The sequence below is a fragment of the Denticeps clupeoides genome, chromosome 16 (assembly GCF_900700375.1).
Source record: "Denticeps clupeoides chromosome 16, fDenClu1.1, whole genome shotgun sequence".
Taxonomy (NCBI): domain Eukaryota; kingdom Metazoa; phylum Chordata; class Actinopteri; order Clupeiformes; family Denticipitidae; genus Denticeps; species Denticeps clupeoides.
This window is the reverse complement of record NC_041722.1, coordinates 7,093,640-7,115,645: the sequence shown is the minus strand read 5'-3', so window position 1 is coordinate 7,115,645 and position 22,006 is coordinate 7,093,640. Positions and strand designations below refer to the sequence as shown.

At 41.3% G+C, this 22,006-nt stretch overlaps 2 protein-coding genes across 5 annotated transcripts; one reads left to right on the top strand and one right to left on the bottom strand.

Annotated features, from left to right (window-relative positions):
* Positions 1–901: 901 nt before the first annotated feature.
* On the bottom strand, positions 902–12,460 carry pkd1l3 (polycystic kidney disease 1-like 3). Of its 4 annotated transcripts, none has more exons than XM_028957110.1 (23): positions 12,064–12,460; positions 11,276–11,398; positions 10,600–10,715; positions 10,480–10,525; positions 10,344–10,405; positions 8,429–8,491; positions 8,190–8,345; positions 7,983–8,107; positions 7,777–7,900; positions 7,106–7,234; positions 6,785–7,004; positions 6,291–6,478; positions 5,959–6,189; positions 5,772–5,873; positions 5,403–5,581; positions 5,114–5,260; positions 4,531–4,733; positions 3,853–4,034; positions 3,536–3,671; positions 2,869–3,064; positions 1,573–1,786; positions 1,404–1,488; positions 902–1,234 (listed from the first exon to the last, which is right to left on the bottom strand). In XM_028957110.1, the coding sequence occupies exons 1-23, from the start codon at positions 12,389–12,391 to the stop codon at positions 1,188–1,190; spliced, it is 3,402 nt and encodes a 1,133-aa protein (XP_028812943.1). In that variant the 5' UTR covers positions 12,392–12,460; the 3' UTR covers positions 902–1,187. The 4 variants fall into 4 exon arrangements, with proteins under 4 accessions (XP_028812943.1, XP_028812944.1, XP_028812945.1 ...); XM_028957111.1 differs by having other exon boundaries at positions 1,573–1,783; XM_028957112.1 differs by having other exon boundaries at positions 10,615–10,715.
* An 867-nt stretch (positions 12,461–13,327) lies between these two features.
* On the top strand, positions 13,328–20,378 carry dhodh (dihydroorotate dehydrogenase). Its single transcript, XM_028957114.1, has 9 exons — positions 13,328–13,392; positions 13,490–13,702; positions 13,795–13,994; positions 17,563–17,645; positions 17,713–17,900; positions 18,610–18,720; positions 19,132–19,285; positions 19,406–19,565; positions 20,203–20,378. Exons 1-9 carry the CDS (start codon positions 13,375–13,377, stop codon positions 20,270–20,272), a joined length of 1,197 nt encoding a protein of 398 aa, XP_028812947.1. The 5' UTR covers positions 13,328–13,374; the 3' UTR covers positions 20,273–20,378.
* Positions 20,379–22,006: the final 1,628 nt, after the last annotated feature.

Genomic DNA, 22,006 nt, shown 5'->3' with positions numbered 1-22,006 from the left:
TTCCACGTTCCTCAGAAGCAGACAACTGCAGACCTCTGTGGATGATTTTACCCGAGCTGTTGCTCCCTGGACCTACAGGTGAGACTTGGCTTCATCAGCTGAAAAGGGTGGAAAGATGCACAGGTTCACTTCTGGGGTTTTCTGTTGCTGTTCCATGCGCTAATACTGCATCTTTAGAGAATAAAGCAACAAGTAAAGTTCCATAAATAAAAATGGCCTGCTAAACTGCAGCATGATGCTGCTGTACAGCCAGGCCATATTCCTGCAGCATTTCCCTCAGTAATTGGTCATGCATAGTTCTGACATAGGCAATCTGCAGTAACCCCCTCGCCTAATCTGATGCTTTATTCTCTTTTGCAGAATTGACAGTGACCATGACAGAGTTCCACAGAATTTACGGTTTGCTGAATGTTTGTACGAAGGCTGCATCATTCACGGAATTGAAGACAAAAGCTACAATTCCATTATGGTGTTTCAGACACAAATCGTACTGAAAAGAATTCCCTGTCCGTTACAAGAAAAAAAGTACTACCTGGAAGTACAACATATTTCAGTTCCTGTGGCATGTGTCTGTGTTGTACCCCGAATAGTTGGAAGCATCTGATGACAACTAGTGATCATAAAGTGATTCAAAAACAAGCCTTATGAATACTGTCATCTTGACCCAAAGGGCACATTAGCTGATCTAGCCTCCTTATGAGGTCAATTATATAAACTATATAAAAAAACAACAATGTTTATGTATTAATTTCACATGAGTGTAATAGAAGGGATTGAAATCAGGAAGAGGTAGAATTTCATCTTTTATTACTTAATAAATGACATGATCTAACATGTGGGAAAAGTGACTTTTAATGTATAATGTTTTTTATAATGTATTTTAGTGTAGTGTAGTGGGACGTCAGAATGTTCAGTCATGTGGTGTTCCACTTAAACTCAAATATACATGAAGATTATAATATAGAGGTGTAAAAGACTGTGAGTATCTGGTGATGTTCTGCTGCCTCTATGACAGTAATGATAAAAAAAACACAATTCTGAAAAAAACAACAAAGTAATGACAATCGTCCATGTTGCATAAATATGGGGGTGTAATGAATAAATATTTATACACAGTGAATAATATTGTTTAGTTGCCATATATGCAGCAGGCAGACATTGAGACAGGATTCCAGTTCAGGTGCCCATCATTGCATGGCTCTCCCAGAATACTGCTCGCACCTCTTACGTTGTTCTGATGAACACAGAATGAAAAAATCCCATTACTGCTGTTTTTACAGAACACACACAAGAGCTTTTTTCCTCCAGACAGATACTGCAGATACTGTAATACTGCACCCATGCCCACTGGATTGCTGCTCATGGCTAATCCTGAAAAGGCTGAAACAGAAGCTGAAAGTCACCTGCTAGTAGGAGCTCCACCTCTTCGCTCTCTTCTACTGCAACTGGCTTTAGGATCAAGGCAAAAAATATGGCGACACCTATGACCTGACACACAGATGAGGGGTGACATTCAGATTCCTTCAGGTAAAGTGCGAACACACTCTTTAACCACGCATCTTTAATTCATACCTTGAGTGGCTGCAGGATGAAGATACTTTGGAAAAGGGACAGGGCCAGCGAGATGACCCACTGGGTGGAGAGCTCTTTCCCATACACAAAGCCATAGAGCAGGGTAAAGAAGGTGGATACACCACTGATGGAGAAGAGCAGGAACCAGGCCAGGAAGACAAACCACCATGGCAGCCAGAAACTGGACTTCTTTTTGACAACAGGACCGGGCCTGCTGAGGGAAGCAGGTGAAGGTGAGCAGAACAGGGTTTAAACAGCATATGTAAAAGAAGATGTCAGGTTGACAGTGCAAATGGTCAAATATGGCCTGGATTAAAGAAATCTGAGAAAAAATCAATATAAATATGAAAACAAGCTATGAGAGCTAGGATGCAGTCATGTAGGCTCTGTAAATTAACCTATAAAATAAATGTATACTCATTGGGTATATTTTGTATCTACAGTGAGATATGTAATGGACATATCATGCTACGTCATATCAAGTTTAGGATTTGCTGAAACAGTGAGGACTGTTTGCAGACTACCCACTCACTACCAACTTTCTCATACAAAAAAGTATAGTGTTAGGCTGTTTTTCCACTTTATTTTTGAGTGTGACTCCAAATCCAGACCCCATGGGTTGATACATTTTCCATATTTTTTGTGTGATTTTGTTGTCAGCACATTCAACTATGTAAAGAACAAAGTATTTAATAACAATATTTAATTCATTCTGATCTAGGATGTCTTATTTCTGTGAGCAATGTATTTAACAGCCACAATTTCTTAACAAACTTAAATAATTACTGGACTATTCAATATTTATTCTAGTTTTGCCCAATAAAGCAAACCCAAATCTCTCCCTGAGCACAAGGTTCTATCTTCTTCTCCCTTCCAGCTGCATTCCGCATTATCTATTTTGGCTTGTACTATTTTGCTTGTACTTGTGATTCACTGCACCACTTCCCAAATATGATCTCTATTACGATCATCATGGAACCATGGCCGCAACCAAACCAAACCTGCAAATACACAACAAATTACTAAAGTATATAGGATTAACTCCAGAACCTTTTAATTCTTGTTCAGCCAACCAAAATTGGTGGTAGGAACCTAGTGGGTAACACACTTGCCGATGAACCAAAACCCCACTTACAACTATTGTGCAAGACACTTAACCCTGAGTGTCTCCATGGGGACTGTCCCTGTAACTACTGATTGTAAGTTGCTTTGGATAAGGGCATCTGATAAATGCCATAAATGTTCATGTGGACGTCCGGTGTAGATGAACAGGGCAGAATGTGTTTCTGGCCTCACTTGTTAGCAGTGTGGCAGATGGTCACCATTTCTGCCTTCTTAAGCAGCATTCCTACAGTTCTCTGGGCCACCTCATAGTCCTCATTGCTGGGGAAGGCTGCTGGTCCCACGTGGTTCAGCAACCCATGCAGGTGGGCCAGTGAGTACAAGACAAATTGACTACAGTAAATCCAGTGAGGGTCGCTGTCAGTCTGTCCTAGAGAATAGAAAAAGCACAGCCTAGTGAGTCCTAATAAAAATATTAGTCCATAATTAGTCATGAAACAGAACTGGGGAATCTTGCTTTGTGAACACATCATAAGAGCAAGTAATAAATGATCTAGGGGCACTATTATCCCTATATATAATATATATCCTCTTCTGGATGAACAAGCCCTCCTGTGGAAAGACTTCCTGGAAGAGGCTAAACTGTTGAAGCTGCAAAGGGAGGCCAAATCCATATTGATGACTATGGAGTTAGAATGGCAAGTTGGTCTAATGAAAATCAAAAGTATTGACAAGTATTTAAATTACATTTAGTAACCTGCATATGTCATATTTTGTTGTAATTTATTGTGTGATTTTTTTTGTAGTTTATGACACTTTACTAGTTAACACTAACTGAAGGGGAGATGAAGGTCTTATGTTCAGTGGAAACATGTAGGGTTTTTGCGGTCTGATGAGGCACCTTGCATCAGTTGAATGAAACCATGCACAATCTCCAAAGCGGGACAGAGGTCAGCAGAAGACTCCAGCTTGTTTGTCAGTGGTGCAAGACAATTTCTTGGACTTTGACTGAGGATATTTATCATCTCCTCTGTATCCTGTGTAAAGAAGCACAGAAAATAGAGAAGCACCCAATGGTAGATCTACTAGCACTGATGAAAATTCATCATCATCAGCCTGATCCTGCAGGACTTCCACACACTTATCCATACAAAAAGCATTGGCTAGATTCTATGGATGAATAAATAATGCCATCGCTACAGTCAAAACCATCTTCACCTTCAAAAGGGTTGCCATGGTGGCAGGAGGGACCTTCTGCTCTTCCACATCGGTCTCCTTCTCAGAATGAAGGCGGGGTTTGATGCTGCGGAAGATGGTGATGATGAGGATGTTGATGGGGAACATGAGCAGGCCGCTCTCAATGCCCACCATAATCTCTGCCCATGTGATCTTCACTGAGCCTGAGGGATTACAGCAGATGATCAAATCCTGAACCAAAAAGGTGACACTGAGTACCGTCCCCACACACTGCTCCTTGGTCGTCTGTCATGGCTCACTGCTCACCAAGCGTGATGGTTAAATGCAGAGGACACATCTCGTTGTGTGCACTGTGTGCTGTGCTACAGTGTATCACAATGACAGTCACTTTACTTTTACTGAATGAATTTTTACCATGCATTGGAGACTCCAACTTGAAGATATATGATTGGTTTTGCTGTTTCAGTTCCTGCTCTTTCTAGCAATTTAACTTTTTCTGTTACACCGGCAGCAGCACAAACTGGATACATCTATGTAAGATGTGTCTATGGGTCTTTGTGGCTGAATTTGAATATTTTTCACATCCATTCATATGCCTCAACTTTTTTCTTACATCTCTCAGGGCATGTGACTTTCAAAATACGATTGTACATTGCAGATAAGTCATGGGAACTGGTCCATCAGAGCAACATTACCTACCAATCTGGATGATGACAGGGGACTTCTGGTCAAGTGGAGCCTTCCAGAACATGATGTTGATGGCCATGGTGCAGAGCAAGAGGCACATGCAACATGACACTCTCTGAGCACGTGTGAAGGGACTGCGGCGTGGTGGATCCACAATGGACACCCAAATGTGCTCGTCTCTAAAGCCTGATGAAGTTCGTGTCTGGAAAATATTGCTGGGAGGCAAGTGTGGGTTCAGGACAGAGATGCAGTAATGAGCAGGATGCTCAGTTCTAAGAACAGCTTAATAAAAATGTGTTTAAAAGTTTAATCAATAGATTATTTTAATATACGGTATAAAGTTTGGACACAACTACTCATTTATGTGTCTTGCATTTTTTAGTATAAAGCTGAAGACACAGGACTATGAAATATTACACTTGAGGTTATGTAAAGAAAGTTTTGAGTCATTTGAGTCTCTCCAAATCAGGGAACTTTTGGTGCGATGGCAGCATTTCACACTCTTGACTCCTCTCCACCTTAAGTTTGAAAACAGTCTGAACACTTTCTAATTCTGAACATTTTCTAATCAATAACTAATCAGAGACCTGATTACCTGAAACTGGTGATCTCATTCTTCTTGGCTGGAGTAAAGGTCCTCTTGATCAGTCCTTCTCCTTTGGTTGAACTCAGCCACGCAGAACACAGGAAGTGCCAAACTTTGTGAGTTTGCAGGTCCTGCACGGTCACTTTGTTCAGGTACCTGACATACATAATTATCATAAATGATGAATTATCAAATTATAAATTATTATCGTTTCTTCTTGGCCCCAGTACATCATTCTCTTGATTTTGTTAGATATTTTAGATATTTTGTCACTCCCCTTATAAATAACCAGTCTTACCAGGTAGGGTGACCCCCTGAGTTGTCATGCCAAAGCTGAATGCTCTGCAGCTCTCCCAGAGAGAAAGGTGCAGACAGCATGAACATGTCCACACCTCCCCTTTCAAATACAGGCTTGAGTGGGTCTGTGAGGCAGTGAATGTCGCTCTTTCCCTCATTCCCCTGCAGAATCATATTGACCTGAGCAGGAAAAAAAAGAATCATCAATGCAGATCCAAATAATACATATCTGCTTCATCCAGTACGTTTCTGTAAAGTGGATGACAGCATGGGGTGACCTAATATTGCTTATTATTTTTCTGTACAAAAAAAAACATTTACAGTCGTGGCTGTGAAATGTGTCAAAATGACAAATTGTTGATGAGCTCACAATGGCAGAGGTTCCTGCTCCACTGCGATGGCCAGTCTGGAAGTTCAACAGGTAATTATAATGGGCACAGGGATGGTTGTCTTCCAGCAGGGTCATCTTCCTCTATGGATCACAAGACGTCCATATTGTCAATGAAATCTGAGAGAAATATTTTAATCTGAGAGAAAAGTGTTTAGAAGTCATGTACCTTTTTCAGGGCTCTGCGGTCTGCATAACAGGCCCATAAAAGGGTCACTAAGTAGAGGGCAAAAAAGCCAGAGAGCAGAGCCACCACCACATAGTTGTCCTTCACTGTGGCAAAGTACTGCTCTATTCGAGAAAGGTCTACATAATTGGGCATCACAAAGAAAGAGCTCCCGAAGATGGTGAGATGGTCACACAAGCAGTGGGTCATTTCTGGCAGTGTCTTTGGCCCCACCTGAAAATGGAGAAGAAGGGTTGAAGGTTCAGAAAAGCATTTTGAAACAATCTGTGTTCTGTAAGAAGGTAAGCTTTTTCTGTCATGCCAAGCATGCTCACCTGGCACCCGTATGTGCTCCACGCTGACTGGTTGGTGTCCCAGTATAAGCACTTTGTGGTGAAGAGCGTCACTGACACATTCAGACCCTGACTCATGGCCTGGCTGGAGTTGAAGAAGCTGCTGTTCAAATACCATGTGCCAGTGTTCTTACTGATCATTTCAGGAGTCACTATCCAGCGATAATTATCTGACCACGAAACGGATCATACAGAAAAATACAAGAAATTAGGCAGACATAGCATAGTCCGCTACTGTTCAAATACATATATACAACATGTAATGAGTCTGAATATATTACAAAAGAGTGCAAAAATAAATATCAAACATTTTCTAAGGCACAAGATACTTAACTAGATTAAAGAAGACCCGTTTAATGACTTATTTAAGCAGCATTTTTTGGAAATTGGTAAATCAGTATCAGTAAACTCAAGAATAATTGGCCTCTCTACATTTATGGAGATATATGCAGATGGTCGTTTAAACCATGACTTACCTGCAGGGGTCAGAACTGTGCTGTAATTGTAGTTGGCGTCACTGGCCTGGTTGCCGTATGCCAGCAGGAGCCGCAAGGACACGTTCATGGTGGGTCTTATACTGATAACAACTGTAAGATCTGGCTCTGTGATGTTGAAAAAGGTCAAGATGAATGTTCCGTCTTTTAGTTCCACATTCGTTGCCAGGGGCTGGGAGGCTCCAGGACGGGGCAGAAAGACCTGCAATGAAAACAGTGACCTGTGCCTAATTATGGCAGTAACATGGTTATGCAAGAACCTTGGACAGCGTGACTGAACATGTTGAATGAAGGTGCAGTTACCTCAATGAACTCAGAGAGGTTTTTAACCTGGATGCTGCTGACATCAGTGCTTACTGTGAGGCTGCACACTGATCCTGAGATGGATTCATTTGAGTTGTTTTTCAGTGGGTTCACCAGAAAGCTGTACAGCTGAAAGACACATCTGCAGGTCTGTAACTCTTCAACACTTTAATGCACACTGAGACAACATTTTAAATAAGTTTCCCGCAGTAACAGTGTTGGCTTAATTCATTATTATAATATTTAATATTTTAAAACTTTTTTAATTTACAATATTAGACCATATATATATATATATGTGTGTGTGTGTGTGTGTGTGTGTGTGTGTGGTCTAATAAAATAAATAATATATATATATTTTTTTTTTCCAGTTTGGTCCTGTGTACCATGTTATCATATTGCTGGACATGAATCTTATTGTGCATGACCCTGAAAATGATGACATGATCCTTTCAAAGAATAAAATGTTATATATGTATAATAACATTTCACATATAACTAACCTGAAAATGTTTTGATACATTATCAGTAATTGTAAATCATCATTACCATAGTATTATTTATTAAATGATTGTGGTTAATTGTGCTTTAAATGAAAGGTTCTTATTCCAATATATTTGGAAAATTATCAGAATATTGGTGGCAAAACCTGGTACATTACACTTTCCAACCTGAAAGTTGACAGCAGAATAGTTTTCCAGGCCCATTGATGTAAGAGATGGTAATTTGAAATATGGGCCCTCCTCTGGGCCAATCACTATTGTCTTGGTTGAAGTATTTTGGCTTGGAATGTAACTAAGGCAGAAAGACAAATTAAGAAACATTGCTGGAAATAGCTGTGGTTGTGGAGATTCCAGGCTCTCTTACTCAAACCAACCTGCTGTAATAGATAGTTCCTACAGTAGTGCTTATGGTTATCGATCCTCCGCTGCCACCGCTTGGAATTGAGGTTTGAATAATAGCATTATAAATTTGGTAGACCAGGGCAAAGATGTTCTGAAACTGTGAAAAATGCATTAAAGGTTAGTGCCAAATTTTTAGATCAAACTATACAACTATAGATTGAGAGAAATGGATGGCCCACCTCATCATCTGACAGAGAAGACTGACTGGCATTACACTGTGACAGACAGAAATAGACCATGCCTCCTGTGCAGTTGATGAGCAAACTGCGTGTCTGGTTGTTTTGCTGCAGTCTAAGTAACATTGATCCATTGAGAAGATACTGAAAATACTCAATCTGTTAGAGGAGGGAATTTTTAATGATGGCGAACAGAGGACGATTATGGCATCAGAGAGTGAACTGAAGTGACTTTACTCCACCTTCTGCTCATACGAAGGTCCTTGTGTCATCTGCTCCAACAAATCTAATATTCCAACAGCATTCTGCCAGTGTAACACCAAACAAATAATTAACATATATATACAGTTCAGGCCAAAAGTTTGGACACACCTTCTTATTCAACCTGTTTTCTTTATTTTCATGACCATTTATATCGGTAGATTCTCACTGAAGGCATCAAAACTATGAATGAACACATGTGGAGTTATGTACTTAACAGAAAGTGGAGACCTGACCTCCACAGTCACCGGACCTGAACCCAATCGAGATGGTTTAGGGTGAGCTGGACCGCAGAGTTCCCACAGTGCTAAACACCTCTGGGAACTCCTTCAAGACTGTTGGAAAACCATTTCAGGGGACGACCTCTTCAAGCTCATCGAGAGAATGCCAAGAGTGTGCAAAGCAGTAATTAGAGCAAAGGGCGGCTATTTTGAAGAAACTAGAATATAAAACATGTTTTCAATTATTTCACCTTTTTTGTTAAGTACATAACTCCACATGTGTTCATTCATAGTTTATATATATATATAGGGAGTGCAGAATTATTAGGCAAATGAGTATTTTGTCCACATCATCCTCTTCATGCATGTTGTCTTACTCCAAGCTGTATAGGCTCGAAAGCCTACTACCAATTAAGCATATTAGGTGATGTGCATCTCTGTAATGAGAAGGGGTGTGGTCTAATGACATCAACACCCTATATCAGGTGTGCATAATTATTAGGCAACTTCCTTTCTGTATGATCCGTTAAAAGAAGGACTTGACAGGCTCAGAAAAGTCAAAAATAGTGAGATATCTTGCAGAGGGATGGAGCACTCTTAAAATTGCAAAGCTTCTGAAGCGTGATCATCGAACAATCAAGTGTTTCATTCAAAATAGTCAACAGGGTCGCAAGAAGCATGTGGAAAAACCAAGGCGCAAAATAACTGCCCATAAACTGAGAAAAGTCAAGCGTGCAGCTGCCAAGATGCCACTTGCCACCAGTTTGGCCATATTTCAGAGCTGCAACATCACTGGAGTGCCCAAAAGCACAAGGTGTGCAATACTCAGAGACATGGCCAAGGTAAGAAAGACTGAAAGACGACCACCACTGAACAAGACACACAAGCTGAAACGTCAAGACTGGGCCAAGAAATATCTCAAGACTGATTTTTCTAAGGTTTTATGGACTGATGAAATGAGAGTGAGTCTTGATGGGCCAGATGGATGGGCCCGTGGCTGGATTGGTAAAGGGCAGAGAGCTCCAGCAAGGTGGAGGTGGAGTACTGGTTCGGGCTGGTATCATCAAAGATGAGCTTGTGGGGCCTTTTCGGGGTTGAGTATGGAGTCAAGCTCAACTCCCAGTCCTACTGCCAGTTTCTGGAAGACACCTTCTTCAAGCAGTGGTACAGGAAGAAGTCTGCATCCTTCAAGAAAAACATGATTTTCATGCAGGACAATGCTCCATCACACACATCCAAGTACTCCACAGTGTGGCTGGCAAGAAAGGGTATACAAGAAGAAAAACTAATGACATGGCCTCCTTGTTCACCTGATCTGAACCCAATTGAGAACCTGTGGTCCATCATCAAATGTGAGATTTACAAGGAGGGAAAACAGTACACCTCTCTGAACAGTGTCTGGGAGGCTGTGGTTGCTGCTGCACGCAATGTTGATGGTGAACAGATCAAAACACTGACATAATCCATGGATGGCAGGCTTTTGAGTGTCCTTGCAAAGAAAGGTGGCTATATTGGTCGCTGATTTGTTTTTGTTTTGTTTTTGAATGTCAGAATGTCAGGGGGGTATGTATAAACATAAAGATAAAACTGACACAATGATTCATCTTTTTATACGTCTCCCACACCACATAGAGAGAAGCTGTTTAATGTGGTCAAGAAGTAATTTTTTACTCACCTGAATAATGGCATTAAGATCATTCAAATTGGATTTCATTTGATTTAAGAGTCCTTCCACATCTGTGGAAACACAGTGTTATATAACCAGAAAATGGGACTAATAAAATCAAAAACAAAAGAGACATTTTACACACCAGAATTTGCATCTCGCTTCCTCCGGCCATTCAACTGGGTGGTTGTCTGCTTTCAAAAAGATGTGCAAAATGTTGCATAAACCAGCACAGAGGAACTAAAAGTTAATAGATGAGACTCACCAGTACGTTGCTTACAAGTGATGATGAGGCGGTGGAAGAAGATGAGGAAGAGGATGAGGATGAGGAAGAGGGTGAATCATTGTTTGGGGATGAATTTGAAGGCAACTCTGTCAAATCTGCAAATAATGCTTGCAATTATATAAAAATGAATACCATTTTTAAAAAATTCATTTAAAAAAAATACTCGACTAATTCAGATGACACCCAAGAACACATTCAACATGGTAATGTGTGTATTTAAATCACCCCTCACATCCACTCTCTGTGTAAACACGCACACAGAACCCCTTCACTGTCCATCTCCATCTTTACTGTCATTGTTCAGTACCCACACAGGAAGTAAATACAAATTAATTGCATTCATTAATTTTTTATAATAATACATAATATTAATATGATTAATAATAATAATAATAATATTTAATAATAATAAATAATAAATGTGACAGCCTTTATTAATCTATTACTACAGCATAAGAAGTCATGGTTCCTCATGGGAATGAATGACAATTAACTAGCTAATAGGTTCAAACCCATCTTACTACCTGTCTGTCCCAATAAGTTACTAATACTCGCTCTGGTAAAAATGATTACTCCAGTAACAGAATATCATCACTTTCCATCATGTTCATCTTCACAGCATCATCACAAGAAAAGAAACACTTGCCACACTTACTCAGCACACAGATATATTGCAGGTTAATGTTGCAGGAGGGTGTGGTCACCACCTGGAATGGATCCATGACAATGTACGTACAGAAGGGAGGTCCACTCATTGCACTAGCGTTTCCTTGAGCAACTGGGGAAAAGGAGTAAATAACTGTCTACATGTCCAGGAAAAAGTTGAATAAATGTATAGATGCATAGCTCTATAGAATTACACCATATAGAGCAGGGGTCACCAACCCTGGTCCTGGAGGGGACTTGTCCTTTTGTGTTTCATCTAGCCCACCTGATTCAACTTCAACATCTTAGAACCTGATTCAGATTCTGTATTTGTTATGTACACCATCAGTTGCTACGCAGTTCTTGAGTTGAATGATGTGTGCTGGAACATGGAAAGTTCTAAGATGTGTAGGACTGGTGCCCTACAGGAACAGGTTTGGTGACCCCTGATATAGAGCTATGTCTTGAGTTTTTGGGCTGTATAAAGATGGCAATGGGTGGTTCTAACAGCCTGAATTAGTTTATTTCTAACATACTACAATTTTTATTAAAACAATAAAACCGTGTCTCTGTTTGATAAATTGCCTGGTTTTGACACTACTATACAGATGCTCATTTAACTGTAGTCAGATAATCTATGCATCGATATAACAGTATACTTTATCTTAATTTAAGAGCTAGAGGACTCCTTTAATTATTTATATTTTAAAGTCTAAGCCATTTAAAACATAACACAGCAACATGTTCACATAACACGTTTCACTGTGGAATAAAAATCCCATTTTTTGGTCTACTCACCATCTGGCTTCTCCATGTATTTCCCCATTAAGCTGTGACTCACCCATAGTGCTGAATGAACAATGTTCTTTTCAAGTGTGATGTTTTTCAGAAATTCTTTTAAATTACAGTCGAGAAAGCTGAGAAGATGACCTCCTCTTTGCTCACATGTAGCATTTGCCTGAGACCAAGGCATGAATTGTGTAGAAAACTCATAGTCCATATCACTGAAAGCAGTCAACAACTTTCCTTGGAACTGGTATGATGTCTCGTTGCATTCCTCACTGGCCCCAGGTGACTGAAGTCCCGCTATCCACAAAAAGATACACAGTTGCTTTATGGAAGCCATTATCAAGGAAGCCAATAAATCAAAGGTTGTGTATATCTGAAGGTTGGAGCGATGCTGTGGAAAGATCCTGATTCGTCTTATGCAAAACAGGCAAATCTGTGAGTGAAAACAGTGAATGGGAGAATACTTCATTAGGGAAATGTCCACTGAAACTCAAACAAATGCAAAGTGTAAAATCACTTCATTTCAGCCAAGGATCAGTCGCCTTTTCATTTGTTCTGTTGAAGTGGCATGAAATATAGACTGGTACTCACAGTTTTAAAGACACACTGTCTGCTGCTTTTTAAAAAAGCTTTTGTCGACCTAACTTGAATTTGCTAACTTTTGCATTTGTCTCAATAGGGACAATATGTTTGGAACGTTCTCATACAAATATACAGTAAAGCAACATTTGGCAGATGTGAAAAAATAAAATCTCTATGAAAATGTAAATGTTTTCATAAATTATTAAAGGTAAAGTAAGCAAACAAAAGGAACATCTATATCAAATCATTATTATTTGATATTACTACCCCCTGCCTTCAAAATGAGTGGTTTATTTATAGGAACATATATATATATATATGAGAGAGAGAGAGAGAGAGAGAGAGAGAGTGTGTATTTTATCAATTAACTATTCATTAACAATGTCCTTCCTTAGTGGATATAGGCTTTGTCTGAAACACATATACCGATATGCTAAATAATACACTATTTTAGCATTATAATACTAAAATATATATTTTATCTTCACCTTGTTGCAGTAAATTATTACATTTCAGTTATATAGAAATTCATTGTACAACCTACTTTTTTCCTCCAACTAGGAAGCAAATGAAGAGCAAACAACTAGAGTATAACTCAACATCATTTTTCAAATGAAATTCTGTGCCCTCAAGGGCTTGCCTTCGGAGCTCAGTTAAAGTATCGCGAGTTTTGTTCCCGGAAGTCGGTACCGATATTTTGGTGCCACGTGGTTTTGTTGTTCATCGTGATGCAACGCCATGGCGGCACGGCTGAAGGTAAATGAAAATGCGCCTGCGTATCCTCCTCCTCCTCGTAAAAACTAAATTTCGATATGAACACCTTGTCCCTTCCTGCGTGCGTCTGTTTGAACAGAAACAGGCGAAAGACGCCGCGAAGGTCCTGAGCGGCGGAGGAGTCCTGTTTGCCTCCTACCTCGCCGCCACCGGAGATGGCCGTTTCTATGCCAACTGCCTGATGCCCGCGCTGCAGCGCGCGCTGGGGGCCGAGGCCGCCCACGTGCTGGCGGTGCGGCTCACCGGCTGGGGCGTGGTGCCCTGGAGCCACTACCGGGACCCCGCCTCTCTGGTCAGTCTCTGCTGGCTTAGCTGCTTCTCCGATGTCCAGCTTCGTTGTGTAACCGGCTGCAGAAACGTGCCCCTGTGTCTTGGTCTCTTTAGGAAGTGAACGTGATGGGGTGCAGGTTTAAGAACCCTGTAGGCATGGCTGCTGGCTTCGACAAGCATGCAGAGGCTGTGGATGGACTCTTCAAAATGGGCTTTGGTTTTGTGGAGGTGGGAACAGTCACCCCGAAAGCCCAGGAAGGAAACCCACAGCCGCGTGTATTCAGACTGGTCCCTGACCAGGCGGTCATTAACAGGTTGGCTGGTCAGCATCGTCATATAGTGACCGTTCACAGTTTATTTTACAATTATAAGGTGGCATGTTTAAATAGCATCATGTCATATTACTGAATCCCTCATTTGTCAATAGTTCCCTGGTCCAGGTGATGTGAGTGAAATAATTGTGTAAGACCTCTCATAAGAGCAGTGGAAAGAAATATTGCTTAATATTTAACAAATGCACATACATAAAAAATGTACCATCTACAATACAGTCTCCGAGAAAAGTCTTGTTGCTTGTGTACAAATTGACCAAGTGGAGCTGAAATATATTTCTAATCAAGATTGTTTTTAAAGAAATGGCTCATTTTATTCCCAACAGCTTTTGTAATAATGTTTCAGTGCAAAACGAAACTGTCTAAAAGTATTCTAATATTGAAAATTTGGTAAAGTCCATGGAGTCAATTTTTGCAAAGACATAAGTGTTGTTGCCTTGGCATATGAGCTTCACTTGTGACTAATAATGGATGAATTACATTTACATTTACGGCATTTGGCAGACGCCGTTATCCAGAGAGACTTGCAACGTGAATTAGTTCCCAGGTGTGTATAAAAAGAGCCCCAGTACACTAGACCTTCACATCAACTGCAACTAGACGTTGATTATCAAAAGGCTGAAGACCAAATCCACTGCTGATGTGGCAGACACCTTCAATGTGTCTCAGCATCAAGTACAGAGGATTTATTAAAAAGATTTGAAGAGACTGGAGACATTTTTGACAAGCCCAGGTCAGGCAGGTCTGGTCGAGAGGACTGCTTGTTGGCTCAAAAAGCCAAGGCCAGCCCATTTTCCACTGCAGCAGAGCTCCACGAGACCTGGTCACCTGAAGTCCCTGTGTCAACCAGAGCAGTTTGTCAAAATTCTGTCTTGAAATGGCCTCCATGGTCGAATCAGTGCCCAGAAGCCAACACTTAACAAAAGACAATTGGAAAAACTGTGCGGCATTTGGACAATGGAAAAGTGGCAGAAGGTGGATTTTTCAGATGAATCTTCTGTTGAATTAAACCACAGTCGCCGCAAATATTGCAGGAGACCTACTGGAGCCCGCATGGATCCAAGATTCACCCAGAAAACGGTGAAGTTTGGTGGTGGAAAAATCACGGTCTGGGGTTACATCCAGTATGGGGGTGTGTGAGAGATCTGCAGGGTGGAAGGCAACATACTTACATCTCCACATCAAAGTTCCTCAAGGCGAAGAAGATCAAGATGCTCCAGGATTGGCCAGCCCAGTCACCAGACATCATTGAGCATGTGTGGGGTAGGATGAAAGAGGAAGCATGGAAGACGAAACCAAAGAATATTGATGAACTCTGGGAGGCATGCAAGACTGCTTTCTTTGCTATTCCTGATGACAAACTGCATGGATGCAGTCCTTCAAGCTCATGGAAGTCATACAAGATATTAAATTTGGATCTCATACCACCGCTGCGTTTTTGTAATTGCAGTAAATTTGTTCAATTTCTGTATAGGCGACAAAACTTCTGTCTTGCCAAAATTTTACCTTTCTGTCTTGATTAAACGTTTTTCAGTTAAACTAATTCATTTCAATGCATTAAACATAATGTGGTAGGGTTTTAGCTTTCCATATTAACTATTTCTAACACCAATTGATTAATTAAAAGTCAGGTTAATAGCAGGGGTTTCTACAAAATAGATAAGCGAGAAGACTTTTGTCAGGGACTGTATAGTCAGGGTAAAGTGTGTGGTTTTGTGGGCAGTGGTGGCCTAATTAGTAAGGAAGCGGTTCCCGTAATCGGAAGGTTGCCACTGAGCAAAGCACCGTCCCAACACACCATTCCCCGGGCGTCTGTCGTGGCTGTCCACTGCTCAGGGTGATGGTTAAATGCAGAGGACACATTTTGTTGTGTCACTGTTTGCTGTGCTTCACAATCACTTCACTGATTTGTTGCCGTTTGAACAGTTTATTGTGGGTCTGGCTTTCCCCAGCTTGCTATCATCTTATTATCTTCTCAGAGCGCCACTCTCTACAGAGCGGTACGGAAGAATGCATTATCAGTCCCTTTTAGATTTTCAAAGATATAATGCATTAATATAATGTAACCATATATAATGTAATAAGCACTGTCCATCAAGAGGTTCACCATGCATAGCTTTTCCCTGTCTTTTTATCTGATTGTCAGGGGGCAGGAATGTGTTGTCTGCTACTGCTTCCCTAAATTAAAACGTCTTTCTTTATAACACATATGCACACATGCAGACTGACTGCGATTGAGCAGGAGTTTTTCAGTCCAGTTTGCAAAATGTAAAAAAAAAAAAAAAAAGAGATTTCTGGCCAATACCTTTTGTCAGCAAGCACTTTATATCAAATTTATATACACCCATGCCATCATAACAATTAAGATTTCATTCCTTATCAGATGCCCTTATCCACAGTGACTTACAATAAGTACTTATAGGGACAGTCCCCATGGAGACAATTTCTCAGGGTCACAGTGGTAGTAAGTGGGATTTGAACCTGGGTCTTCTAGTTCATACTCACACAGACAATATAATCTCTGTGCGTCTGGTTAGTACTAGTGATGTGCGATTCCAGTGATTCTGTCTCAACCCCAATACCAATAGAACACAAGGAAGTATTGCGGGAATGAAGAAAAAGACGTGCTTCATCTAACAGCAGCAAAAACACTGCTGTTGTCAAACGACTGTGAAAGGACTTACTTTGTACTGGTCTAGTTATTTATGTCTCCAGCACATGATAAAATAAACTAATACATTTTTTAATTTATATATTGACTACTATGAACTACAGAAAACATCTATGCAGCGCAAAACATCAACCTTTTAATATTTTGACATTCTGTTCGTTAAAGCTCAATTTTGTATGCAACGTTTTGAGAAAATTGCTTGGGAAATGACCTCTCATTAGAATGGATGTAATATTTAGTCGTCCAGTTCATTTTGCAGTTCTAGATGTCTCTGTTGAGTATGACCACAGTGAAGCTGTTAACTGTATTCTCGGAATGGACTGAGCTGAGGTTTGTGGTAAAAAAAAAAGTGCTGTACACCGGTGGCTTTTTGCTGTGGCTCTGCACAGGATGCACATGCAAATATAAATGAACGAAGATGCAAACCATAGTCATTGTGGAGATGACTAGATTTGGAAATTTGATGATCATATATTTGATGAAGGAAGAGAACCCGATGTTCAAATGCTGGAATATTCACCGAGTGACCTTGACCCGCACGGCTGTAAGTAGATGCAGTGATGCCAGGATTCGTGTGCACTGTGGTATTTGTTGTGTTATTGTCCTTCTGGACTCTTTGAATAGCAAATCCTATTTTGAATGTCTGTGATGTTGGCTCAAGTGTCAGGACTGCTGGGGAGAAGTATGTCCTCACTGATTTCTGATGAGACGTGCACACAACCAATGTTCCCTGGTTAAAAAAAACCGAAATGGGAAATATCTGTGCCTAGTGCCTTACAGACAATTACCTTTATTTAACCTGAATTCATTCACGTCAGCTGATTATTGCTGAAGAATATATACATTACCACATTTCAGCAATGAATGTTGTGTCTGCAGATATGGCTTCAACAGCTGCGGTCTCGTCAAGGTTTCGGAAAGACTTAAGGCCCGAAGCATGGTCCAATCAGAGTTGACTGAAGGTAAAAGTCCAGCTCCAGGCTGCTGGGTAAAATGACTTGTGCTCTGACCCTCCGTCCATGTTTTCAGGGGGTCTTCAGCTAGGAGTGAATTTGGGGAAGAATAAAAGTTCCTTGGATGCGGCATCAGATTACCAGGAGGGGATCAGGACCATGGGACCACTTGCAAATTACCTGGTGATTAATGTCAGCAGCCCTAATACTCCAGGCCTGAGAAACCTGCAGGGCAAGGAGGAGCTGCGCCATCTGTTGGTGAAGGTAGGTGGGATTTGATGAATTGTGTTCATGACATCTAACCGATAGACCAGGTCAACAATTTTTTTTGCCTTCCAATGTCCATCAAATTGATTTTGTCAATTATTGAATCATAATGGCAATGTATGCCATTTATAAGGTTATCAAGCTTGTAGCCATTTTAAATTGAATGAATCCATATGGACACAATGCAGCACTCAATGATCCATTTACAAATTTATGACCATTTTTTTGCTCAGTTCTGTCCATGTTTTGTTTTTTTTCTTTCTTTTATGTGCCACCTGAAGCACAAAAGCATAATTATTTGGTAAAACCATTTCATGGATGTTTGCTTAGTTTATTTTAACACATTAAATACTTCAGAACAGTCTTCATGTCTTCAAAAGCAGACCTAACTTTTAACAGTTTTTAATTGTTACATTAGCATTGAATTGTGTTGGTTATTAATTAAGTATTTAACAGTTACGCGTGCCTGGTCCATTAATCTACTAATAATTCCACTAATTGTAAAATAATATCTACTTTGTAAAACTGGGTAGGTGTGTCTGTGTGTATGTGCCCCACCATGGGTGCCCATCGTGGGATTGGCTCTGGGAGCCTTGATTAGGACTGAACAGTGAGTGTGAGTGTGTTGTTGGGGCTGTTTTTATGTAGTTGACAGCCATTGGCTTATTTTTTAACTTGTATATTGAGTGTATGGGGTTTGTTTCAGGTGCTGAAGGAGCGTGACTCATTGCCGGGGCAAAAGACCCCTGTGCTGGTGAAGATTGCTCCAGACCTCACTGCCCAGGACAAACAGGACATTGCTGATGTCATCACTGAGGTCAGAGAACGTCAGATGATCCTGCTGGCTTCTTACCATTCACACCTTTCACCCTGTCATCATCTTAATCTATTTAAATAACAGTCTCTGTGCATTTGTCTGTGTGAGTCTACCCCCCCCCCCCATTCATATCACATGATCGGGCGGCGTGTCAGACAGAGCTGATATTTTTGGATCAGGGTGGTGCACTAGCTGAATTTACAGCAACTTTGTCATTCATATACTAGAGCTCTGAGTGACTAGCTGAGTACCACATGATAGCACTGATACTATCTAGTCAACTTTACCTGAAAGTAGCTCTTGGTAACAGCGTTCGCCATTTCCTCTTATGTTTTTAGGACCACATCATTTCCCTTGGGATAAATAAACTATTTTTTCTTATCTAAAATGTCTTGTCTCTGTGTCTTCCAGGTTGGTGTGGATGGAATCATTGTTTCCAACACCACTGTGTCCAGGCCCAATACACTGAAAGACCCTCAGAGAGAAGAGGTGGGGGGGCTGAGTGGACAACCTCTGAAAGACCTCGCCACTCAGGTGGTCAGAGACATGTACCGCCTGACCGATGGTATGCTAATGAGCATCAGGCTAGATTTCCTGACCTGCAGTCCATTACTGCAGTACTGAACGTTCAAGATGTGTCCAGTCCATCAGAAAGCCACATGTATTGCTGTGTATCGGTTCCCAGGGAAGATCCCCATTATTGGCGTGGGGGGCATCGCCAGTGGCCAGGATGCCATGGAAAAGATACGCGCTGGAGCATCGTTGGTCCAGCTGTACACTGCGCTGGTGTACCATGGTCCCCCTGTTGTAACAAAGATTAAAAAGGAGCTGGAGGATCTTCTGAAGTGAGTGCAGTGAAGTAAAGTGAAGTGATTGTCATTATGATACACTGCAGCACACAGTGACACAACGAAATGTGTCTGTATTTAACCATCACGCTTGATGAGCAGTGGGCAGCCATGACAGGCACCCGGGGAGCAGTGTGTGGGTACGGTGCTTTGCTCAGTGGCACCTTGGCGTTTTGGGATTCAAACCGGCAACCTTCTGATTACGGGGCCGCTTTCTTAACCGCTAGGCCACCACTGCCCTCCAGTTAAGGGTTCTTCCAGATTAATACTGTTAATACCAAGGCAATTGAACATTTTTGGTAGATTGACTCTTGTTCAGTGCAAATAAAATGAAGGACATGCTCCATTCATCTTTTCCAGTGTGTCAGTGTCTTAAGGACATACTGCCTAATTCAGACTTTACCACAAGTGACACAAAGCCTAGGTGGGACAAGTAAAATAACTCTTTGGGAGTTACAGTTCATCATATATTCATCCTGTCCTGAACTGGAATCCAGTGCCTACATATAGTCATACTTGTCATACTTGGCCGACACGCTGCTCTTACTCTCAGAGATGGTTGGCTTTGTCATTGTGCAAGTTATGGAAAATGTCTGGTTCTGCAGGTAACTGTCAACTAATGTTCTGATTACAGGGAGCAAGGCTTTTCCAACATCTCTGAAGCTGTGGGGGCGGATCACAGAAATGCTTGTGTGAAGTTATAGCCACTGTGACTGTTCTTGCCTGTGGAAACATGGCCCCATTTCCTGTTTCAACAGAGTCAATGTTGTACTTCATTAATGCAATTAAAAACGTAATTAATAAACATTAGCCAAATAGTGAAAGTGAAGTGATTGTCATTATGATGCACAGCACACGGTGACACAATGAAATGTGTTCTCTGCTTTTAACCATCACCCTTGGTGAGCAGTGGGCAGCCATGACAGGCGCCCGGGGAGCAGTGTGTGGGGGGACGGTGCTTTGCTCAGTGTGCACCTTGGCGGTTTGGGACCGGCAACCTTCTGATTACGGGTCCGTTCCTTACCCAGTAGGCAACCACTGCTCTTCAAAAACATGTTCAGCCACATCCGTGCCACATACTTGAATACGGTTGTAATGACAGATTCAGAATACACGCTTCTCTACCCTGGAGTTGTGGGTTGAAGCATCCTGCAGACCTCACCTCTTCTCCTCAGCTGTCCATTTGTCTGCTCTTCAGATGGATCCAGCTTTGAAGGCCAGCTTTGGAATCTTTGACGGGAACCTTGTGTCTTGTTCCTGGGTCCAGTCTTGCCATGGTGTATGACCTGGGTCATGACACTTTCACAACCTCACCTTGGTAGTAGAGATTGGCTGTTCCTCACACAGGAAAATGATTTAGGTTTAGATAGATTCGATAGATAGATCTTTGTTTGCACGTTTTGCATTTTGTAAATTGTTAAAAACTTTTATTATGTATATATGTTTTAAAGGTGTTAAGTTAAAAATAATTTTTCCACAGTATTGTATATTAGTATATAAATGAAAGGACACATACACCTCATAAATTAAAGCCTAATGCAGGGTGACCACACACACCGTGTTCGGCATGTAATAGCACACTGGTCCGCGCACGTGGACCCATGGGGCAAATCCTTTCTGAATTAACAGCCGAGATAGGGACCTTTTTTCTTTTGTAAATGTGTAGCTGTGCCCTTCACCTCCAAAGTGAGTGTCCAGCTCCAGGCTGCAGTAGCCCCTTGTATCCATTAGCATTCAGATAGCGGCTGGTAGCAGAGAACGAGTAGAGAACTCCGTCCTCTCCGTTTGGGATAAAGTAGATTGTGAGTTGAATTTGAGAAACATTAGTAAACAGTAAAACATGAATGCTCTTCAGATGCTGGTCTTTTATTTTCCCAAACTAAACTGATCTTATTTTGGCGCCCCATCTAGACATTTTGTGGAAGCAGTGTCCGTCCGGCTTAATAAAGAAGAGTGAGGGTCGGTTGGAAACGGAGGTTCATAGTGGAGCACCACATACACCAGGGATAAACTGGGCATTTTGTGGGTCAGAACTTTCTCTGCGGGCATTGAGGCTGCCTCGGGTGAAATGATGTCTGCAAAAAGGAGTCAGGACGGCTAGACAGGAGAGATTACACAACCTGTGTTACCTGCGGCAACCTCTGGTGTTCGGTGCACTGGCCCTGTGTTCGGTGCACCAGGATGAATGCAGCTCTGACCTCATCGTGTCATTTGTTTGTTTCTGCAATAAGAATGGGCTTCCTACAGTAACGCTGATTTTCTCTGCACTTTGTAACCGTGCAAATAGGGACGAAGAAGCAGAATTCACGCCTTCATCTGTGAATCACGTTGCTTTTCACTTCTGAAGTTGATTGGCACTGTAAACATTGCACTCAACCCCTTTAAAAATGTGATGTCCTGATCATTTGGGACAAATTTGAAAAACCCTCTTGAGTTTC